General features: G+C 42.5%; 1 protein-coding gene across 3 annotated transcripts in view; it reads left to right on the top strand.

The window, feature by feature from the left end:
* HELZ (helicase with zinc finger) overlaps positions 1 to 23,420 on the top strand; it is a 171,919-nt gene that overhangs the window by 97,332 nt on the left and 51,167 nt on the right. For all 3 annotated transcript variants that reach the window (XM_006110582.5, XM_006110581.5, XM_006110583.5), the window contains 5 exons: positions 611 to 729; positions 4,957 to 5,102; positions 11,421 to 11,568; positions 21,121 to 21,304; positions 22,497 to 22,725. In XM_006110582.5, coding sequence (XP_006110644.2) covers positions 611 to 729; positions 4,957 to 5,102; positions 11,421 to 11,568; positions 21,121 to 21,304; positions 22,497 to 22,725 — 826 coding nt within the window. The remainder of the gene's footprint in view (positions 1 to 610; positions 730 to 4,956; positions 5,103 to 11,420; positions 11,569 to 21,120; positions 21,305 to 22,496; positions 22,726 to 23,420) is intronic.

Raw genomic sequence — 23,420 nt, 5'->3', positions numbered from 1 at the left:
GTGGCCTCCTCTTGTTTGTATCAAGCAAGCTGCAGATTGAGCATCTTCAAGATGTCATCTATGGCAGGGGATAATAATAATTGTCTGAATCTGTTGGCCACCAATTTGTGCTATTGTTTTGGATGGTTTTTAGCAGTTAGGAGACATAAATTTGCATTTGAATGTGTGGATAGTTTCCACTGGTGAATATTAAAATTTAATGCTCCACATAGTTTATTGCATTGTCATCACTGTTTTTGATCATTTATGCCAGCATTTCCCAATTTTATTTGGCCACAGAACCCTTTTAAACCCAAAATAATTTTGCGAAGCCCCTAATAACAGTCTTATGTATGGAGCTGAAAAAGTAGACCACAAATAAGAAAGGATAATAATAAACAAAAGCTAAACAAGGTCATGAGATCAACACAAATGAAAATTGTTTTCAATAAAATTCATAAATGCTTAAATATTAATTATTATTTTTAAAAATAATAAAATATTATTGTAATGGAATTTTCTCGTGGAACCCTTATTTTCACTTTGTGGAACCCCAGAGTTCTATGGAACACCATTTGGGATACACTGATCTATGCAGTTTCATTTATTTAGTGATGTCTCTGTTTTATAGGGTTTTTTACGCATATTCTGTTAGATGAAGCTGCACAGGCCATGGAGTGTGAGACGATCATGCCTCTAGCATTAGCTAATAAAAACACAAGAATCGTCTTGGCTGGAGACCATATGCAAGTAAGAGCCTCAGGACTTTTTAATATCAAGATTGGTTCATATTATATTTCCCTCAGAAAATGTATTAAATTTATCCATCTGTTTAATGTACTTATCTGTCCACATTACTGTATTATCAGAGTTTTTCACAATCTTTAATGTATTTATCCTCACAACTTGACTGTGAGATGGGAAAGGGTTATATTTTATAGACAGTAAACAGAAGCAGAGAGAGGCCAAGTGAGTTGCTCAGGATCACACAGGTAAATCTGTGGAGGTGCAGGGCTTTGAACCCAGCTCAGTCAGGCCATACGCTAGTGCTGAAACCTCCAAGACGGTTCAGTGTTTTGTAAACTATAAACATTTAAAAGTTACACATTTTTCAGCTTAATGAAGTGGTCAGGTAAGTATGATCACCCCATATTATACGTGAGAAGATAAGGCACAAAGTGGCCGAACCAGCATAAGAATTCCTTCTGATTCTGTGCTCTGACCACTACCCTACACAGTCCCTGAAAGCAATCCCTGAAAATACCATTATATTTGTGCATTTGTATTACCGTGCTGTGCTTAGAAATTATGAGAAGCTCAAATACTGCTGCTTGTAGGCCTGCAGTGGGCAACCAACGCTAGTGAGTGGGTCCAGGAGTGGCCCTCTATCTCAGTGGGCCACAAGTTTGAAAGGGCATGTGCACTAACCATGACCCCAAGAATGAGATAAAATAGATTGTACGTGTTTCCTTCTTTATCATGCCTTTTCAACACAAAGAAATCCATTATCAGGGGCAAATTAAATTGCCAGCAAAAATAACATAAAATAGCAGAGGGAGCGCATGGTTCTCACAATATTATGTGCAATCAGCATGGACCTCACACATGCCTTTGCTTTAAATGTATGTCACTCCTCATTTTGCCAGGGGCTGCTCGATCCTCTCCTCCTCTGCCGGCCATGCCCCCAGCCACCGCTTCCCTCAAACGCCCACCCAGCCTCTTCCCCACTTCCTCCCCTGAGTGTGTCCAGTCCTTTCCCCTTCCTGTCCCCTGCCTCCCTGCAGCATTTCTGGAACACTGTGAATCAGCTGATTCATGCTCCATTCCTGCTTCTCCAGATCCCTTCTAGAGCGTGAATGCCATGACTCAGCTGATTCATGGTACTATGGTACTCCAGAAGGGGTTGTTTGGGGTGGTGGTGAGGTAGGTAAGTGTGGGGCATGTGAGAAGTTCAGGAGAAGGGGGACGAGAGGGGTTGCACAGGCCACACATAGAACCTTTGTGGACCACAGTTGCCCACCATGGCTGTATGCCAAAGAGAGTGCCATATTTTCTTTGCTTCAGAGGGGTAGCCAAGTTAGTGTATAACTAGACAAACTTTAAAAAAACTAATAGTCTAGTACCATCTTAAAGATTAACAAAACATGTAGATGGTATCATGAGCTTTTGTGGGTGCAACCCACTTCTTCAGATGAATGGACTCCAGTCATATGAAAAAGTGGGTTGTGCCCACGAAAGCTCATGATACAGGCAGTCCCTGGGTTACGTACAAGATAGGGACTGTAGGTTTGTTCTTAAGTTGGATCTGTATGTAAGTCGGAACTGGCGTCCAGATTCAGCCGCTGCTGAAACTGACCGCCAGTTCTGACTTACATACAGAATCAACTTAAGAACCCCAGGCGTCCCCAAGTCAGCTGCTGCTGAAACTGATCAGCAGCTGATTCCAGGAAGCCCGGGGCAGAGCAACTCTGCCTCGGGCTTCCTGTAGTCAGCGCTGGTCAGTTTCAGCAGAAGCTGACTTGGGGACGCCTGGGGCAGAGCAGCTGGGGTGCTGCTGGGTTGCTCCAGTAGCGCCGCTCCTCGGTGCTACTGGACCAACCCAGCAGCACCCCATCTGCTCTGCCCCAGGCGTCCTGATTCAGCCGCTGCTGAAACTGACCAGCAGCGGCTGAATCAGGACCTGGGGCAGAGCAGCCGGGGTGTTGCCGGGTTGGTCCAGTAGTGCCCAGAGCGGCGCTGCAGGACCAATCGGCAGTGCCCCAGCTGCTCTGCCCCAGGGTCCAAAACAAAAGCCTGGTCTGCTGGGGGGGGGGGCACACTAGCTGCGCCCCCCCCCCAGCAGACCAGGGACACGGGGAGCAGAGCCGCAGCGGCAGCAGGGTGCCGCGCCTCTGAGGCTTTGCTCTGGCAAAGTCTCAGAGGCGCGGGACCCTGCCGCGGCTGTAGCTTCAGTCCCAGTGCCTGTGGTCTGCTGGGGACGGTCCCCAGCAGACCACAGGCACCGGGACTGAAGCCGCAGCCGCGGGGGGGTCCCGCGCCTCTGAGGCTTTGCTCTGGCAAAGCCTCAGAAGCGCGGGAACCCGCCCGGTGCCCCTGGTCTGCTGGAGACGGTCTCCAGCAGACCAGGGGCACCGGAGCAGCTTACGAACGGGGTTTTCTCGCCCCGGATGTCGCAGGTAGCAATCCGCCACCTCGACCTCCGGGGCGAGAAAGCCCCGTTCGTAAGTGCGGATCCGACATAAGTCGGAGCCGCGTAAGTCGGGGACTGCCTGTATTTTCTTTGGTAATTAGATTAGACTTTTCCCATGACTTCTATAGATTTACCACTCTTTTTTATTAACATTTTATAGCACAACCAGGGAGTAAAATATAGTGCTAACATTGTAATTAAATTTTAGTGAAGATCCATCCCCTTCCTGTGCACCTCTACAATAGATATTCATGGCCTATGCTTATGGCTTCTCTAATCCTTGCATTTGTTACTACTTCTGTTGGGACTGTGAGACTTATAAACCTGAATGGGGATATTTATTGTTGTAGTAATAATCCCGAGCTTCCATATTATAGCTGTTCATCCACAGAGTTGAAAACATTTTACAAAGAAGGTCATTATCATTGTTCCCACCCATCTACAAAATAAGGAAAAAGGGGGAGGGAAATGACATTTCCATCATAACCAAGCAAAGCAGTGGTTAGTCAGGAATTGAATCCAGGTGACTGGATTTTCAGGCTATGTTTACATTGGCATGATCTTGCGCAAATACTCTTTAACGCAAGAGTTCTTGCATTAAAGTATTTGCGCAAGAGATGTGCTTTTGCGCAAGAGCATCCGTGCCAGTGTAGAGAAAGAAAGCTCCCGTGGCCATTTTAGCCATTGGGCTTTCTTGTGCAAGAAATTCATGTTGCCTGTCTACACTGGCCTCTTGCGCAAGAACAGTTGCGCAAGAGGGTTTATTCCTGAGCAGGAGCATCATAGTTCTTGCACAAGAAGCACTGATTTCACACATTAGAACTTCAGTGTTCTTGCGCAAGAACTCCCTGCCAGTGTAGACAGGCAGCATGTTTTTGCACAAAAGCGACCGCTTTGGTGCAAAATCTTGCCAATGTAGACACAGCCGCTGTGTAATGCCTCAGTAGTTAGGCAACACCACTGCTTCCATTCTATCCTCCACCTTCTCTGTACAAAGCAGTATTTCAAAGTCAAATAGCTTGGCAGTTTTCATACTTTTTTAAAAAATAGTGATCTCTCCTCTATGTGCAATATTTGCATTTCTAAAGTAAAAAGTGAATTGACTTTGAAAAAATAAATACAGCACCTCAAATCATTAACAGAGCAGAATATATATGTACCAAAGGCAGCAGCATGGGGCAGCAGCTGGCTCACTGGGAGCAGAACAGCAGGTGGGAACTTCAGCTCGGAGCCAGCTTAAAAGCTGGCTCCCGGCATGTACCGGCTCCTGGGAGCCGACTGCTGCTTTGCGTTGCTGCCTCTGCCTCTTAAGATGGCTCCCACCAGGCACCGGCTCCTGGGAAGCTGACTGCCACCCCGTGTGTAACTGCTGAAATTTTCAGCAGATACACAGTTACTAAAATCACATGCATTTTAACATCCTTAGTGTGTACCTCTTTCCATTGTTTGAGACTCTCAGTGATGTCTGCAAACTGTACAAGTGAACATAGACAATGGTGTGTTTGCATTCCTTTCATTTTTACATAGTAACAAAATGTTCTGCTGTTTAGCTAAGATAATATTTACTCGTGTCACTTTTGCAGCAGAAAAGAGTTTCTATGTAGTTATTTAACTAGCCCCAAATCCAAGTCATCAAGGTATATCTTCTTAAAACTATGGAAGCAGCTTTATAACAGGTAGTTTTTATAGGCCATCCTTCAGCTGATGTAGAATTTTTCTTTTAGAGTATGAAAATCTAAGTTTGCATATTTAGTTAAATTTTCTCTGTATGTGTGTGTCTATTACAGCTCAGTCCTTTTGTCTACAGCGAATTTGCCAGGGAGAGAAATCTTCATGTTTCATTACTTGATCGGCTCTATGAGCACTACCCTGCAGAATTTCCATGCAGGATCTTGCTGTGTGAGAATTATCGCTCCCATGAAGCTATCATCAAGTAGGTGTGAACTTTTTCACTGTATCACACTTTTGTCTGACTGGTGTAAGTGAACCTCGAAAGGCAAAACAACTTTGTCATTTTACTGCCACATGTAGATGAAAAGAGAAAGAAGTAATTACAACTTGCATTTACATAATAAAACCATAGTAGTTTTGCATTTTAAAAGTATTTTTATACTGTTAAATAATGAGACAAGCAAAGAAGTGTTTTTTTTGTTAAAAAAAAAAGTTCTGAAACTACTATAGACAGCAAAAATTAGGATATGTTTTGATACTCTTATTATGATTCAGTGAGAGGTGCCCCGATTGTGTGTTAACCCTCCGTGATATGCTCAGTAGTTTCCCCAATGTCTTTGTCAAAGGTCCTGACCAGTTTGTGATTCTGTCAAGAAGAAGCAGGGACATTTAGGTGGCCAAACATTGTTGAAATAAATACTAGATAGCCATTTCCACGGCTCCAAATAGGAAATAGCCTCTATAGCTGCAGAACCTTGATCTTGAATTCCATATAAAAATACTTCAGTAATAGCTCCTGAGGCTGAGTAACACTTTTAAGACCCACAGAGGTTCAGACCGCTAACATAGTACTTTTTAAAAAAAATATGAGAGTAGAATTGAAATTAATCAGCTGTGACCTCAATTCATAGCCTGCAATTCTTTTATTAGTTTAAAAAATATAGACAACATCCGAATAATTTAAGCACACTGATTTTTTTCCTTGCTGAGCCCCCCACCCCCCCCAACTACCTGCAACATACAGAATGACATTATCTTATAAATAAAAAAAGGAAAAATAGGTCAAATTTTGGTCATGCCACTTTGCTAGTGTCCTTTTTATTAGCTTTTTAGAGACGCACTGATTTGGAGGGGTAGCTGTGATTAGTTGTTTTTCATTTTTTAAGTTGTGTTAAATCAGTGGTCCCCAACCTTTTGAGGTTGTCGGGCGCCAGGGGGCGTGGCCGTTCGGGCGCCAGGGGGCGGGGACACTTGCGCGCCTGGGGGCGGCCCCCCACATAGCCGCATGCCCGGGGGCGGGGCGCCCCCATAGCCACGCGCCCGGGGCTGGTGCCCCCTCCAAGAGCTGCGCGCCTGGGGCCGGCGCCCTCCCCTCTGCAAGCGCTGCGCGCCCGGGGCCGGCGCTCCCCCCGCCAAGCGCCGCGCGCCCAGGGCCGGCGCTCACCATGTGCCCGGGGCCAGGCCAGCCCCGAGCACCTGGGGGCGCATGCAAATGCCCCTGTGGGCGCAATGGCGCCCACGGGCACCGTGTTGGGGACCACGGTGTTAAATTAATGGTTGCCAATATAATGAACTCATTCATGAGCTGTGCTAAAAAGAATCCGTGCAGTCATGGCAAAAAATGTTTAAGTTTAAATGCTTGCTCAGATATTTAGTGAAGAATATTATGTTGCTATCCAGTTGTATTAATTAGGTTATCACACACTGTATTCATGGTAAAAAGCAGGAAAATGCATTATGGAATCAAGATTAAAACCTTAACATACTTTGCTATGTTCTTATGTTCTTATGCTAAATAGTGTATGATAAGGTCTGTTTCCATTACATGCACACTGACATTACAGATTCAAGTGTGGTTTAATTATAGATACGGTTGCCTTAGGGTTGCCTATTGTAATGCAGCCTTGGTTGATAGTGACAGCAAGTTGTGATCTGGTGGTGATTTGATGGCATGGGAGTTTTTTACATTTCCAGAGGACAGTTGTCTACATCTCCAGCTAAAACGTCAATTAAAATAATTGACACAGTACCAGAGGTGGGCCTGCCCCAGAAACACCTTGAGGCCTTGCCCCTCTGTGCCAGATACACCAGTTGTGGGTGGGCAAGCTCAGCCCAGCAGTATCCTAGTGTGGAGCAGCTTAGTGTGGAAGGATCCAGGAGTAAGGTCAGGGATTTCTTTAAGAGATCTGAATGCACAGGGGCTCATTAGGAAGTTCTAGGGGCAGGGACAGTTCTGCAGGGGATCTAGGTGAAGGTAGTTGGGGCTAAGCAGGGGAATCTGGTTGTGGGGAGATAGCCTGGGGGGGGGGGGCAGTGAGGGAATTCAGGTCCTGGGAGAATGGGGCTTGATTGGTTAGGGCGCAGATGGTTGGGATTTACTGGGGTGGAGATCTGGGTGTGGGGGGCTTATTGGGGGAGGCAGGACTCATCAGGGTGAGGGTTTGATGGGGCCCACTTAATGAGAGATCCCCAGCTGCTGCTGGGGGGATGCCACATGTCATACTCTTGCTTTTCCCTGTGATTCCCTATCCCCTTTTCTTCCTCATCTCATCCCCCTTTAGGGTTGCCAGGTGTCCAGTTTTGAACCGGACAGTCTAGTATTTGAGCTTGCTGTTTGGGAAACAAATTGAAAGCTCAAACAAATTCTCATATAAATGAGAAACTATAAATGTCAGGTATTTTCTAAATAAGATGTAATGTAGATTGTGATGTAATGTCAAATGTGTCTGGTATTTTTGTTGAATCCATCTGGCAACCCTATCCTCCTCCCCCACTGCCCCACAATCCCTTCACTCCCACATTCCCTCCTCCACTGCTTATTCCCACCACCTTTCACCTTCCATTCACTCATTTCCCCCAGCCCTCTTACCCATCTTCATTGCTAGAACTCACTGTTGCGTAGAAAACAGGAAGGCTCCCAGCACACAGAAGGGGAAAACAGCTGGCAATAGGACACACAAGAAAGTGTTCTGCTGCAGAGTCAGTGGAGCCAAGAGGCAGCCTCCTTCAGCTGAGCAGCTCAGCATCTGCAGAAGTGAGGGGAGTCAGTAACCCTATTTATTCCCAAGCCTTGTCTCTGCTTGGGGGACCATGCTTCCCAAAGTCTGCCCAACAATGTCACCATGCTCACCCTGCCATTTTCTGAAGAGAAGCACAGGAATTCCATGAAGGGGAGGGGGCAGTTTTTGCAGATGTATAGACCCACAGAATTTCCCCAATATCTCTTGCTGTGTTTAATCAGCAGTCAGAAGGGTTAGCCCTAAAATAAAGCTTCCCAGTGATTTTTTTTCCGCTGCAAAAGTGTCCAAGGTTTCTTCAGTAGCCTGTAGTGTTCTCATTTCTTCTGTTTCTGTCCTACATTGTGTGGTTTTCCTTTTCTGCTACAGTGAGACAAAGAACATTGTCCTGCATGCCTGCAAAAGTCAGATTCTCTGGCGTGGCCAGTGAGAGCTCAGCACATACCCATAAAAGGCACACTAATGGGGCTTATGGCTACTCTTGTGCTCTCTGATCTTGAAGTTGCTGGTCACTGACTTAGTCCCAGGCAGATGTTATAGCAGCCTGATGGTGTAACTTTTGCTGACAGCCAGTGGCTTCCAAGGCTTGTTCTGACAGTTGAAGATGAATTAAAGTGAGGGGCATCCTGCCACAACGCACTTTGCTGGTCACGAGGTATAGTTACTTGCTGGGGAAGTCCTCTGGTGTGTAACTCCACCATCTTTCAGGCTGATTTGGTCCACCAGAATGGCATGAAGGAGCTGGAATTCTCTGGAGAATTATATCCAAGGTTCATCATGGTGCTTTTTGTTGCTGAAATGCTTTGAAAATGCTGCCAAATTTCAGCTACTAGCTTTCATTTGAAAAGTCTTACTTCTTCTATGTAAGAATTTGTTTTGAGGTCAACTTGCATATGAATGTTTGTACCAATGCCTTTTCCCATTAATCCTATTGCTGTTTTTTTGGTTGACTGACTCCATTCTTAATAAGTGTGTATCTGAAATGTGTTTGGAGTGTACAGTATTGCATTGTGGATAGGAATAGAACTCTCACGGAATGCAGCCAGATTGTGTATTCATCATAGATATTCCATCCAAAAACTGTTAAGTTGGCAAAGTCAAACATTCACAAATTAGGAAATGCCAGAATTAATCATAGAATCATAGAACATTAGACCTGGAAGGGACCTTGAGAGCTCATCAAGTCCAGTTCCCTGCCCTCAATGCAGGACCAAGCACCGTCTAGACCATCCCAGATGTCTATCTAACCTGTTTTTAAATATCTCCAGAGATGGAGTTTCCACAACTTCCATAGGCAACTTATTCCAGTGTTTAACCACCTTTATAGTTAGGATGTTTTCCCTAATGTCCAACCTAAACCTCCCTTGCTGCAGTTTAAGCCTATTACTACTTCTCCTATCCTCAGAGGCCAAGGAGAACAATTTTTCTCCCTCCTCCTTGTAACACTCTTTTAGGTACTTGAAAACCACTATCATGCCCCCCCTCAGTCTTCTCTTTTCTAAACTAAACAAGCCCAATTCTTTCAGTCTTCCCTCATAGCTCATGATCTTTAGACCTTTAATCATTCTTGTTGCTGTTCTCTGGATCTTCTCCAATTTCTCCACATCTTTCTTGAAATGCGGTGCCCATAACTAGACCCAATACTCCAACTGAGGCCTAATCAGTGCAGAGTAGAGCGGAAGAATGACTTCTCATGTCTTGCTCACAACACTCATGTTAATGCGTCCCAGAATGATGTTTGCTTTTTTTGCAACAGTGTTGACTCTGACCCCTAGATTCCTTTCTGCAGTACTCCTTCCTAGACAGTCACTTCCCATTCTGTATGTGTGAAACTGATTGTTCCTTCCTAAGCGGAGCACTTTGCATTTGTCCTTATTAAACTTCATCCTATTGACCTCTGACCATTTCTCCAGTTTGTCTCGATCATTTAATTATGACCCTATCCTCCAAAGCAGTTGCAACCCCTCCCAATTTGGTAACATCTGCAAACGTAATAAGCATATTCTCTATGCCAATATCTAAATCATTGATGAAGATATTGAACAGGAACCGGTCCCAAAACAGACCCCTGAGGAATCCCACTTGTTATGCCCTTCCAGCAGGATTGTGAACTGTTGTTAACTACTCTCTGAGAATGGTTATCCAAGCAGATATGCACCTACCTTATAGTAGCTCCCGCTAAGTAGTATTTGCCTAGAGGAGGCTGTGAAGGCTAGGACTATAATAGAGTTTAAAGAGAAGCTAGATAATTTCATGGAGGTTAGGTCCATAAAAGGCTATTAGCCAGGGGATAAAATGGTGTCCTTGGCCTCTGTTTGTCAGAGGCTGGAGAGGGATGGCAGGAGACAAATTGCTTGATCATTGTTTTCGGTCCACCCTCTTTGGGGCACCTGGTGCTGGCCACTGTCGGCAGACAGGATACTAGGCTAGATGGACCTTTGGTCTGACCCAGTACGGCCGTTCTTATGTTCTTATTGATAAGAAGATCATGTGAGACCGAATCAAATGCCTTACTAAAGTCTAGGTATACCAGGTCCACTGCTTCTCTCTTCTGCACAAGACTTAATTAATTAAAATTAGTTAATCAAGACATTAATTAAATACAGCCAGCACAAAGAATTAATTAAGTAAGTAAAGCCAGCACCATAATTTGTACTCCTTGTTTATAATGACATTCTTTATTAAATGCTCACATGCTATTTTGTGGGGCAGGAAGGGTAGGGGAGGTTCTTTTCTTGAGTCTTCCTCCCATAGCTCCTTACCTCAATCTCCTTGCCCAGCCAGTCCCAGTCTCCACCCAATAGTTGTTCCAGTCTGTTTGCCCTCTGTCCCCAGGTCTGGCTCTTGTCCTGTTGCCTGACCAAAAGAAAGCTTTCTTCTCTTCCACAGTCCCTATCAGTAAGGGGAGCATTGCTTTGACATCTAATGACCTGTACCACAATGACTTGTAACAATAAATGTGGGGAAAGCTCTACTCACACCCTGCAGCCCTCGACTAGAGCATGCCCAGTGCAAACAAAATCTTCAGAGATTTAGCTGCCATTTGCTAACAACTCCTTATGAACAAGTGCAAATGGAGGTCTTTCAAAGACTCAGAACTCAAGCAGATTTGGGCAGTTTTTGACAGGAGCAGCTATAGTGCTGCTGGTATCACACCAAAATGATATTGCTGCCCAAATTCAAGTCCTTGCTCAAAGGTGTGGATGGGCTAAAGCTTCTAACTTAAATAGGCATGAGAATTTTAACCCGGGCAAAAGAACATTTTGAAACGGTTGAACCATTTGTGGTGCAGCTCAGTCTGAGGCAGATATCTGCCACAGAGAATTTCAGTCTGAATGATTAGAGCTTGACAACAAAATAGGAAGTGTTGGGCGGTCATTCGGTGGTACTATCAGTGCTACCTATCATGTAGAAACATCACATGACAGAAATCAGTCAGAATGAATAAAAATTTGGGCTTTTGTTTCAGTATAAAATACTATTTTCTTTGATTCATATTTATCTGTGGGCTGCAAGATTCAATGTAAATTCCACATTTTATCCCATGTTTTGCCTCATTGCAGTTACACATCTGACCTTTTCTACGAGGGCAAATTGATGGCAAGTGGAAAGCAGCCAGCACACAAAGATTTCTACCCTTTGACATTCTTTACAGCACGTGGAGAAGATGTGCAGGAGAAAAACAGTACAGCTTTCTACAACAATGCAGAGGTAGCCTTTCTTTGCTTTATGAAAAATCTGAATTCCTTGTACACTTAAGCATTTTATGTGTCACAATATCTGTTGTCAAATTGCATATTTTTATAGGGTTTTTTAGCAACTTCCTAATTGGGTTATTTATGTAGTGTTGTTGTAGTCCCAGGATATTCAAGAGAGAAGGTGGGAGAGGTTATATCTTTTATTGGACCGACCTCTGTTTGGTGAAGGAGTTCGAAAGTTTGTCTCTCTTACCAACTTATGTTGGTCCAATAAAAGAGATTACCTCTTCCACCTTGTGTCTGTGTTGGCGTTTGTTTCATATAGATAGATGACATAAATTATCTCTGCAGGTAGCATATTGTGCAATGTGAATATGGAATGTAGACTTAAGCACATAGACTATGATCCTCCAAGCTGCTCTGTCTCTACAACTGCACAAACCTCTTATTTCAGTCAGTAGCATTCCACAAGGTGCAGCTTACATGAAAAGCTTGTAATATCTTGGGCACAATTTGTAATCACTGGTTCACTGGATTTAGCTTCTTTTCTTTTTGCAGATTGGCTGCAGATTGCTTATAGTGTACTCAGGGTTGTTCATTTACTCAGAATTATTTGCCCAGGAGTTTCTATGACATTGTAATAGTTGACATTAGCCACTGTCAGAAAATGGGATACTGGGCTTGATGGACCTTTGGTCTGATTCCATATGGACGTTCTTATGTCCCTGAGGTACTGAGAAGCTAAGTGACTTGTCCACTGTAATGCAGGAAGTCTGTGACAGAGCAGGGACTTGCACCTTAGTCTCCTGAGTTTTAGTGAAGGGCCCTACCACTGGACCATTTTTCCTCTCTAGCTAGACAGCAAAGGTCTAATAAAAGCCAGTTTAAAACTTTGGAAGGATTCCCATGGATTTAAACAAGCTTTGGGATCACAGTCCTGCTCAGAAGTGATTTTTCCAATCATCTATAACTTTTTATTAGCCAATAAGTATTTTTCACATATTATATGTTTTCCAGAAAGACTTTTATTCTCACACCCAAATTCAAAACTTATTTCTCTTTTGGCGACCATTTTAAAATGTTAGAGACAGAGGGATTCTATTCTGCTCTCCTACATGTTGTGTAACATGGACTTGACCCAAACCTCGACCCCACAAACTTTAAATCCCAATTCAGATTTTGTTGTTTTAGGTTCTTTTCTACTAAACAGTGGCAGAACAGATTTTTCTTAAAAGCTTTAACAACAAAATGACTCACTTTTGAAACTAAGCATGGAAAATTTCAGCCCCAAAGGAAATATTTTCTTAAAATATATGAGAAAATGAAGACAGAATTATAACTGAAGCTGATCTGCAGTTCGACAACACTGTTTATTATAAACCATGTAATATAATAGTTTCAATATACATCTTCTATCTGTTAACCATAGTGCACTTGGTCTGACGGGCAATTTTAAGATAGTTGTGCCGCATATGTTTTGGTTTTGTTTGGCATTGTTTGTCAGTGAGAGATCTGTTGAAATAAGAAGCTCCTGATAATGTAGCTGAACCCTAACCACCAATGACTTTAGGACACATCTCTGAACAAAGAAACCAAAGACTACTGACTTTTCTCATTAATGTACCAGCATCTCTTCTTCAACAGTGAAAAAGGTTGTGAAAGATCTTAAAATATCTTCACTGCCATGCAGTTCAGTCACTGAATGAAAATTAAGTCTTAGCAGCAAGAATAAAAGAGAAAAATGGCTTAGTACTGATAAGAAAGGTTCAAACAACGAAGGAGCATTTACTTATGTTAGGTTTTGCTGATTAAAAAACAATCCCCACATTTTTATTAGAGCATAAGCTTTCATGGGCAAAGGCCCACTTTGTCAGATGAACGCACTTTGTCTTTGCCCACGAAAGCTTATGCTCCAATACATCTGTTAGTCTATAAGGTGCTGGGATGTATCCTTGTTGCTTTTGCAGATCCAGACATGGCTACCCCTCTGATACTTGACACATTTTTATTAGCACATTCAGTGTTACAATGGTGTCTGCTGGATTACAGAAGTGTAAAAACTTATATTTATGAAAAGCATAAGATTTCAGAACTGAAAAATATACTTCCAATTTTTATTGATGGTGGTAATTCTAAGCATATATCCAGAAGCAGTGGCTTAGCAGAAGAATTTCACATAGTAGCTAAATAAACCTGCAAAGAGACTAGAATAGTTTTTATTCAAGAGTGTTTTGGCAATAGAATAGACTTTTAAAATTATCTGAGAATTTAGGAACTGCAAAGGTTGGAAGACTTGCAGTTAAAATATTTTCACTGTCTGTACGCACATCTAAAATCTGTAATGTTTAAAACAAATTGTTCCTGGCTGTGGTAGCAACTTTTATCTTTGCTGACTAGCTGGGATGTATCTGTTTCATATTTTTGTCCCTTTGCCAAATGCAACAAAAGCTTAGAAGGAACAGTATAACGGTACAAACAACTTTGTTACCTGTTGACAAAAAGTGTACAAACTTGTGAGTATGTTTACTAGAGAGGGTTACACATGAGCATATTGCACACACAAGGAGCTTCTTACATTCTTCTATTCTACCCCATAAGCTCCTTTTGTGCCATCCTGCAATCCCCTTCTATTTCAAGGACTCTACAAATTTACCTTTCGCATTCTAGGAACTCTGTGGCTGTGTCTAGACTGCATCTCTTTTCCGTAAAAGGGATGCAAATTAGACACATTGCAATTGCAAATGAAGCGGGGATTTAAATCCCCCCGCTTCATTTGCATAAACATGGCTGCCGCTTTTTTCCGTCTCGGAGCTTTGCCGGAAAAAAGTGCCAGTCTAGACGCGAATCTTTTGGAAAATAAAGCCTTTTCCGAAAGATCCCTTATTCCTCTTAAAATAAGGAATAAGGGATCTTTCAGAAAAGGCTTTATTTTCCGAAAGATCCGCGTCTAGACTGGCGCTTTTTCCCGGCAAAGCTCGAGCCGGAAAAAAGAGGCATCCATGTTTATGCAAATGAAGCGGAGGGGATTTAAATCCCTGCTTCACTTGCAATTGCGATGTGTCTAATTTGCATCCCTTTTACGGAAAAGGGATACAGTCTAGACACAGCCTGTGTGTTTCCCATTTCCCCTCTCTGCCTCATGCCAGTAGCTCAGTGGCCTTCATGTCAAGATCTCCCATTCTTCTCCCTATGCCATTGTGCCCTCCTGGTTTCCACTGTCCCACCATTCTGATTTCTGTATGGGGGTGATGGCCAGAGCTGAGATGGTGGGTATTTATTGTTATGGCAGGAGGTGATGATGGCTGCCATCAATCTGTTCTTTGACCTGAAGATACTTATGCAGGTGGTGGAAGCTGCAGAGTCTACTGACCATATGCCAGGGCCTCTGCATGTCCTGTATTTCCCTCTTCTGTTTTCTAGTTCCACCAAAGGCATCTGTCCTTTGATGTCTAGGAAGATCCCTGAAATTTTGGAATTGTTTTGATTTGGTGTTCCAAAGTTGTCCTGCTACATTTAAAAAGACAAACAGATATGCAGTCAAGTTGCATATAAAACCTCACTTTGCTCAGCCAATAATGTAGTGCTTAGTATACTCAGATTAGCCTGATTGGCTCAGCTGGGTGAGCCTGGTGCGGTCTCTGGCTGGGACACACTGTTGTCCTGATTAAATTCAGGCATGTGGAGAAACTGCTGTGTGTTGGCAGAACCTTTCTAGAATCAGTGAAGCACCTGATGGGTACAGCGAGTCTGCCTGTGCATGTGAAATGTCAGGATTGGAGTCCAAGACTCCACGGAGCACTTATTAAATAGGTACAACCAATTTTCTGTGAAACTGTTACAAATTGAATTGACAATATTTTGACTGTATTTGTACACAAATCCTGCAAACCTATTTGTATGGCAGTCACATAATCTACGAGATTCACATTCTGTGCTCACTACTCATATTACTAGTATGGAAGCTAATTTGTGCTCATCAGCCTGTGGCATAGGAAACATGCTAGGAAGTTAATGTGAAAATTTCACGGGAAAATGTTGAGTATTACAATAAAAGTTCAAAAAGTATGAAGTGGGAAAAAAAGTGAAACAATAAAATGAACATTTCTGGGTGTATCAATTCATTAGTATGGTTTGGGTCAGAGATTTTTGCGCCTGATGGGACCATTCCCCCTTATCTAGTCAGACTTTAGGCATAATAGAGCCCATAGAACCTTACCAGTGTTCTCAGCATTTAACCCAGCATCAGAGCCTAAGAGAGACGTCTATCCATTCTTGATTTAAATACTCCAAGTGATGGGGAATGGGGAATTTACCCCCTTTTTAGGTAATCTGTTGCAGTTGTTAATTACCAGAACACCTATATAAAATAATCACAGGGCCACATCCCCATGTGGTGTAATAAAGTGCGCCATATATTAATGGCGCTTTGCTAACTTCCACCACCCTAGTATCTGGCCCATAGTTTGGTATATTTCTTACTAGGATGGTCCTGATCCTGCAAGACATTTTCTTGTAATTTCTGTTCCATAATTTCATGTAAGAGTGACTGCATTTTTTTATTTTATGATATGTACCCATTGCAACTCATATCCGTTTAAATGTTCATCAAATATTTCTCCACAGGCAGTTAAACCCGGCCTACTGATTTGCAGGCTAATGAATATAAAGGAAACAGGCTGACTTGTTTTTAACAGCCCAAGCCTTTACGCAGGAATTTCGGGGAGGGCTGCTCTTTTGTAAACACAGACTGCAGTTGCTTTAAATATAAAATTTAAAAAATATATATTTCGTGCTGCTCTTTAATCCCCATAGTGATATTTAAATCTGTTTTGAATAAAAACCACCACAACTGGATTATAAGGGACCATATTTTATAAAGGTTTTATTTTTAAATAATTTTCATTTAAATTTAAAATGGTCCCTTATTTTCCAGTTATAGTCCAGTTGTGCCTAAAAAACAATTTCAAAAATAAATATGAATTTAAACTAGAATAATATTAATGCAAGGAATCAGCCCAGTTGCAGTGAAATTGGGCCATTTCAAAGTAAACTGAAAAGCTAACGATAAGTTTCATCAGTTCGTCTGCTGTTGCTTTATGTTGGCATCCTAACTGGTAGCCATCTTTGCAATGAAAAGAACAAGTCTGCTGCCAAGGGGTATGTCTGCACTACAGCTCTATTTCGAATTAACCTAATTCAAAATAGTTAATTTGAATTAAGCTAATTCGAAATAGTGCATCTACACACAAAAACTATTTTTAAATAGCGTTTTGCTATTTCGAAATAGCATGTCCACACTGAGAGGACCCTGAACCGAAGTTAAGGCTGGCCGGAACCAGCGCCGGCAGAGCATCAGGTTAGGACTTAGACTCAGGCAGCAGCCCCACATGCTAACTGAGCTCCGTGCTTAAAGGGACCCTACCCCCACCCTGGACAGACAGTTCTCAGGGTTCCCCACTTGCTTGTCTACCTCGATGAGGGACAGCAAAGCAGCCCTGTCTGGGAGTGCCCTGAGTGGCCACACTCGGGACACCACAGCACTCGGCCACATGGAGCCAGAGCTGCCCCCGAGCACGCCAGTGCGTCTCGTGGGGTCGTTGCCATCAGACCAGCTGCACTTGCTGCAGGCTGCCATCTGGGGGGAGTGTATTGGGGGTGGGCTGTCAGGATCCAGGAGGCCCTGTGAGAGAACGTCCACCCCGGTCCTCCCCACCGGGGGCTCTTGCTCCATTCCTCCATCATGTCCTTCCTCTTACCCCTCCCTAGCTCCCCTTCCTGATGTCAAACTAAAGACACTTATGTTCAAAAATAGAAACTGGGTTTATTGAACAAAACTGGGGGGGGGAGGGGAGGCGGAGATGAACCTCTGGGGATAATGGGAAAAGGAGGTGGGAGAGGGGAAGTGAGAGGGTGGAAGAGGGCTGGGGGAAACCTGGGAGGAGGGAGCTGGATGGGAGAAGCAAGAGGAAGAAGGGGGAGGGCCCAGGTTTGGGGGTCTCGCTGGACCAACTTGATTTTCATGCAAACCTGCTCCTAGGTTCGCATATGGCTTTTGGTGGCCAGGCTGGCAGCTATCTTGCCATAGACAGCCGCATTCCTCTGTCTAGTGCGGAGATCATGGACTTTGGGGGCACCCCTCTTCCCCCAAACATGAATAAGGTCCATGATCTCCACCCTGGACCAGGAAGGTGCCTGCCTTCTCCAGCCCCTGTCAGGCTCCTGGGAGCTGGCAGACTGCTCCTGGGGAGCAGTGGAGGGCTGGCTGCCAGTGGCTTGCTGGCTCATGTTTTGGGGCCACTGGGTCAGGGGCCCCGGTGGCCACTGCTGGCTCTGGGCTGGCAGGCTTGGAGCTGGCACAGGCACTGTGGCCAGAGTCTACCATTTTAATGGCTCCGGGGCTGGGGGAGAGGAGAATAAGTTTTCCTGGTTCTGCCCAGAGTGGCCACCAGGGCTCCCTGGGAAGGGCCGGAGGCCCCTTATTTCGAATTAAATGTCTACACAGCACTTAATTCGAAATAGTTATTTCAAATTTGGCGTTACTTCTCGTAGAATGAGGTTTACCAAATTCAAATTAAGCGCTCCGCTATTTCAAATTAAATTCGAAATAGGGGTTTGCATGTATAGACGCTATTGAAATTAATTTGAAATAATGGCTGTTATTTCAAATTAACTTTGCAGTGTAGACAAACCCAAGCAGCGCTAATCACCTGACGCCTATGAGACATGCAACAGGGCCCAATTTAGTCCAATTGTATCCTATATCTGGGGTGCCCAAGATGTCGATCACTGTTGACCAGTCGATTACAAGCAGTCAACCAGTGGATCATGAAGCAGGCCGAGTAGCCCACTTCCCTGGCTGCCCTGGATGGCTACAACAGAATCATCCCCTGTCTGGCTGGGCCGTGGCTGCGGCAGCCTAGCCCAAGCCATGGAAGGGGCTGGTATCTGCCCCGCTCCCGCACCTGGCCTTGCTGTTGGGGAAGGTGGGGGGCGGGGGGTAGGCAGAATCAGCTCCAGCCTTCCCCCGGCTGGCTGGAGCATGGGGGAGGGTGGCTGGGGTAATTTGGGGGACCATGGAGGGTGCATTTGCACCCTTCGCATCCCACCCATCCCGCATGGGCCTGCAACGCTTGTAAAGATAACTGGGTGGGCAATGAAAAGAATGTAGAATACTTGTAATTCTTACTGTGTAATCTTAGATTCTGTGATGATGTTAAGAGAATGGGCTTGAAGCACTGTAGGAAAATTCCACTGATTAGTTACCATGCTGATGGTAGCTAGGTAAATGTTTATTGAATGTAAGTATTAAAAAAAGTTTTACAATAGTTTTAGAAATATTTGCAACTGTGTGTCAATATCTCTACCCAGTGCCTGTCAGAAGGGGCTGCTGTCTTTGATACTGCCTAGTAGAGAATCATTTTGATGATGTAAAGTGGAACTGAGAAATAGGTCTGTTCTGTGTCATCAAGGCAGGCGCTTCATGTTTTAAAAACAGTTTTTAGGCATGATCAGGATAGATGCTAATATCATCAGTTAACTTGGAATTGTAGGTGGCCAATGGTTCCAAGCATCAGGCTCAGTTTCCAGTGATTGTGAGTTCTCAAAGCCCACCTTTTTACCCAGGCCTTTGAGTAAGGGCTTGCATTAAAGATGCATCAAATCTAAAATAGGTGTAGGGAGGGGATTCTTCATTTCCTCCTCTTACTGGTGGTGGCTGGTAATTAATTTGGGAATTGTCTATTTTCTGCCAATAGTTGACAGCATAGTATGAATTTTTTATATATATTTTTAAGATGTGACTGTGCCCAGAGCACATGTTTTATAAATGCTCATATAAATAAATTACAGTAGAAGTTAAAAATAGAAAAATTTAAAAATTGCTTTAGAATAACTTGGAATATTTTTTAAAACATAGCAGTTGGAGAAAGGGTTTTGCCATTGTAACTTCAAACAGCATTTCATGGCAAACATTTGATTAGCTGTTTTACAAGTCTAGTGCTTTCAGTGTAGAAACCCCCCGGCTGGAGCTGTTACAGAACCTATAAACAATACGACTAACATTCTGTTTGGGGAAAGAATTGGCTCCTAATTGTTGAGGAGGCAGCATGGTCTAGTACTGTGGTGTCCAACCAGTTCTGAAGCAGTAGCCAGTATAGTGGCTACTGCTGTAGCAAACTAGCCACACTCAACGAGCCAAATATCCACGTTGTTCAAGCCAACTAGCCACACTCAACCGGCCAAATAGCCACAAGTGGCTACTGGCTAGCATGTTGGACACCATGGGGTCTAGTAGATAAAGCACAGGGCTGGGGATCAGGAGATCTGAATTCTATTCCTGGTTTTGCCACTTCTCATCTTACTGAACCATGGTCAGATCACTTCCTATCTCTGTGCCTCTGTTTGCCCTCCCACCTTTCTGTCTTTCTGTATAGTCTGAGTTCTGTGGGCAAGGACTACCACTGTATGTGTATATACAGTTCTGGCATAATGGAATTCCAATCTCTGGGGCCTCTAGCAGCTGCCATAATGCAATTAATAAGCAATAGTTATCAGACATTTTATCATTTTTCATTTATTTTGATGAATCTCCAGACCACTGAAAATTCTCATTTTCACTATGAAAACATTCTATTGTATTAATGGCTAGATTCTGCTCAGTTTAATATCTGCAAGAATTTTGCCACTAATGGGAGCAAGATTAACCTCAGATTCAGTTTTGTTGCCTCAAATTACTAATTATTAATAAAGACATATCTCCAATTCCCTTGCTTCCTCCTCATGACAAAATAGCTTCAGTTGGTTGAGGCCAGGTTGCAAAGGGCACTGGCCAGCCTTTATATCTAATCTGATTGCCAATCAGTAGTCCATGGAGCTTTTGACTTATAGCCTGCATAGAGTTAGCATATCACATGGTGCTGAAAACAAATATAGACTGGGCTTCCTGATGTATTTCTGCTGTCAAAAATGCACACCTGCTATGGAAAGAGAAAAGGGTTTATTTACAGTTTATTCATATACCCACTGAAGTTCTTTCCTGGATTCTCCATTACCATCAGTCTTTCTCAGTGACATACAGTATGCTTTCCCCAGTAGAACTGATAGCAGAGGCAGGTGCGGTCTTATGTGACAGAGGAGCTTGTTTGTGTGTCCTTTTTCTTTAGATTCCAAAGTATTACATGAAATGTACAAACAGAAAGTAAAAATAAAAGCTCTGTAAAATGTGTGTATTTTCCTAACACATCTAGATAGGGATATAAGCCAAGTTCCTGATGCTGCAAAGTTTAGCATGAGCCTAACTAACTATCTTAGTAGTTAAGCATATGCTTAAGTGCTTTGTTGGATTAGGGTCTTAAGGAATATTTTTTCATAGAAAGCTTTTGTTGTAATAGGAATTTTTACAGTTTTCCAGAGTAATAACTGCAAACACAATGGTTTGGTTGTAAGCTATAGTGTTTTGAAATGTTGGTATGAAATACAATAGGAAGTTTTTATGTTTTACTAAGAAGGTTTTATATAAAACTCTTAACACTATTTTTGATGGAGTTTTTATTATTCTCTTTTTAAGGTATTTGAAGTAGTGGAACGTGTTGAAGAATTGAGAAGAAAATGGCCAGTAGCTTGGGGAAAGTTGGATGATGGCAGTATAGGGGTTGTAACACCATACGCTGATCAAGTGTTCCGAATTCGGGCAGAACTTCGGAAAAAAAGATTATCTGATGTCAGTGTAGAAAGAGTGCTAAATGTTCAGGGTAAGTAGGCATTACATGTCTTAAGGATCTGCTAATAAAGATAAGAAAGTGAACTGTAGTCCTAGTTTCTGTCTGTAATTTATCAATCTATATAATTTTATAACAAGTGACATAAGAGGCCTTTTACAATAAGCTTGTTAATGGTGGTCTTCAGATTTCACATTCAAAATGTCTTTGGTTAGACTTTATAATTAGAGTATAGTAGTAATTGCAATTTAAACAAAAGAATAACATACAGGAGATGCTGTTAAAATGATCTTGGCTCAGAATATAAAGAGTAGATAATCATATACAGTCAGTAATGTTGGTGTGACAAGCTCTGACTAGTACACATGCTCATTGGATATTATGAATGCATGATTTGTGAAATACATCATTTTTCAAGATTAAAGTTTTGTGTAAATGGAGGCAAAATATATGGATTTTACAATTGATATCTTTATGTAGCTTCAGCAATGTGCTACATACTTTGCAAACAACTATGGAGACGGGCTATAAAAAAAGCATACGCCCTCCCCCCCCAGAGTGTTTGCAATCTAAGGCCCCAATCCTTGGACTCTTATTCCCACATGGTGTCCTGCTGACATGAGTAGGATTCTGCAGGGGCAATTCCTTTGCAGGCTCATGTTTTAAATAGACAAGGAGCAGACTAGTGTCTGCAGTGTAGCAATTGGCAAGTTCAAATAACTGAGCAGAAAAGAGCAGCACATGTCTTATTAACTTCACATAGGTAGAAATTTGTATTCATGTCACCTTTATGGCATTTTTATTTGCTAAGCTGTGAAACAGAAATGGCTGAAATGATGTGCATTTTTTCCTCCAGAACAGCCTAATTTTTATAAGATGTAGAATTTAGTGTAAATTGGTACTGCACCTAATACTGGCTGAACTAAAAATATTGAGAGGTGTTCAGAACTTTAAAAAGTTCTGGAGTGCTTAAAACTGTCATGGAAAACAAGGATTTTAAAGAATAAATTGCTCTTGCAATTGAAGTATTCTTAATAATGCATAAATGTTAAACTCTTATTATTCTTGCACAAATCTCTTTATTTGAAGAGTAGCTAATGGCTCTCTACAATTACTTCCATGTAAAATGTCAGGTTTGTGAAACCTGTCCAGCAAGTGTCATTTGGTTGCATTACATCTGAAAATGGCTAAAATTATTTGAAACTTTCATCTCTCTTTTCTTTAGGAAAGCAGTTTAGAGTTCTGTTTCTCAGCACAGTGCGAACACGGCATACGTGCAAACACAAGCAAACGCCGATCAAAAGGAAGGAGCAATTACTGGAGGATTCAACAGAGGATTTGGATTATGGTTTTCTGTCCAATTACAAACTTCTAAACACTGCCATTACAAGAGCACAGTCCCTGGTAGCTGTGGTGGGAGACCCAATTGCTTTATGTTCCATTGGAAGATGCAGGTACAGCATATGTGTGTTCTTTAAAATTGGTATGCTTTTCAAGCTTCAAAAGTAAATGAGTTGCATTTAACTAATTTAATTGGAGAAGCATATATAAATTTTTATACCATTTTATATATAATCCACTAAACAAAACTGTTATTAAAATCAGTTAAAATTGCTCAGGTGAGCAAATTTTTAGGTAAAAAGCCAGGAAAACACTAAGTTCTTATCCATCCCTTGTGGTCTACATCCATGGTTTCATCTTGTCCATATTATACTATTGATCTCCACCACTCACATCCCTTCTCTTCTGTACTAAAGGTGCAACTCTTAACTCCAACCACGCTGAATGCTTAGAAATCAATGTTTTGTGATTGTTGGCAGAGTTGAGTTGTAATGTTTAAATGGTTTATTGTGTATAGTGTAGATTCTGAACTATTTGTAATGTTTCCAGTAGTGTAAATCAGGTGATGTAATAAGGTTGTGTTGCATTTTGTTTTTTCAATAGTTGGAGTAAAGGTGGCATGTTTTGTGCTTCCAAGGAGTAAGAAAGGAAAAGGGGAAAAGTCACCTTTCATCTATCTCAGTGAACTTCAGAGTCTAAATAGGATAGTAACATTATTAAGCACATGGCAATTTTTTTTCTTTTCTGTCCTTTTAAGTAAGTGCAAAATCTCTGTGAATAGAACATAAAAGTAGCTCTATTTTAAAAA

This window comes from Pelodiscus sinensis, chromosome 20 (genome assembly GCF_052426305.1).
Source record: "Pelodiscus sinensis isolate ZL-2025 chromosome 20, ASM5242630v1, whole genome shotgun sequence".
Taxonomy (NCBI): domain Eukaryota; kingdom Metazoa; phylum Chordata; order Testudines; family Trionychidae; genus Pelodiscus; species Pelodiscus sinensis.
The sequence above is the reverse complement of the archived record's forward strand: the minus strand, read 5'-3'. Positions and strand labels throughout refer to the sequence as shown.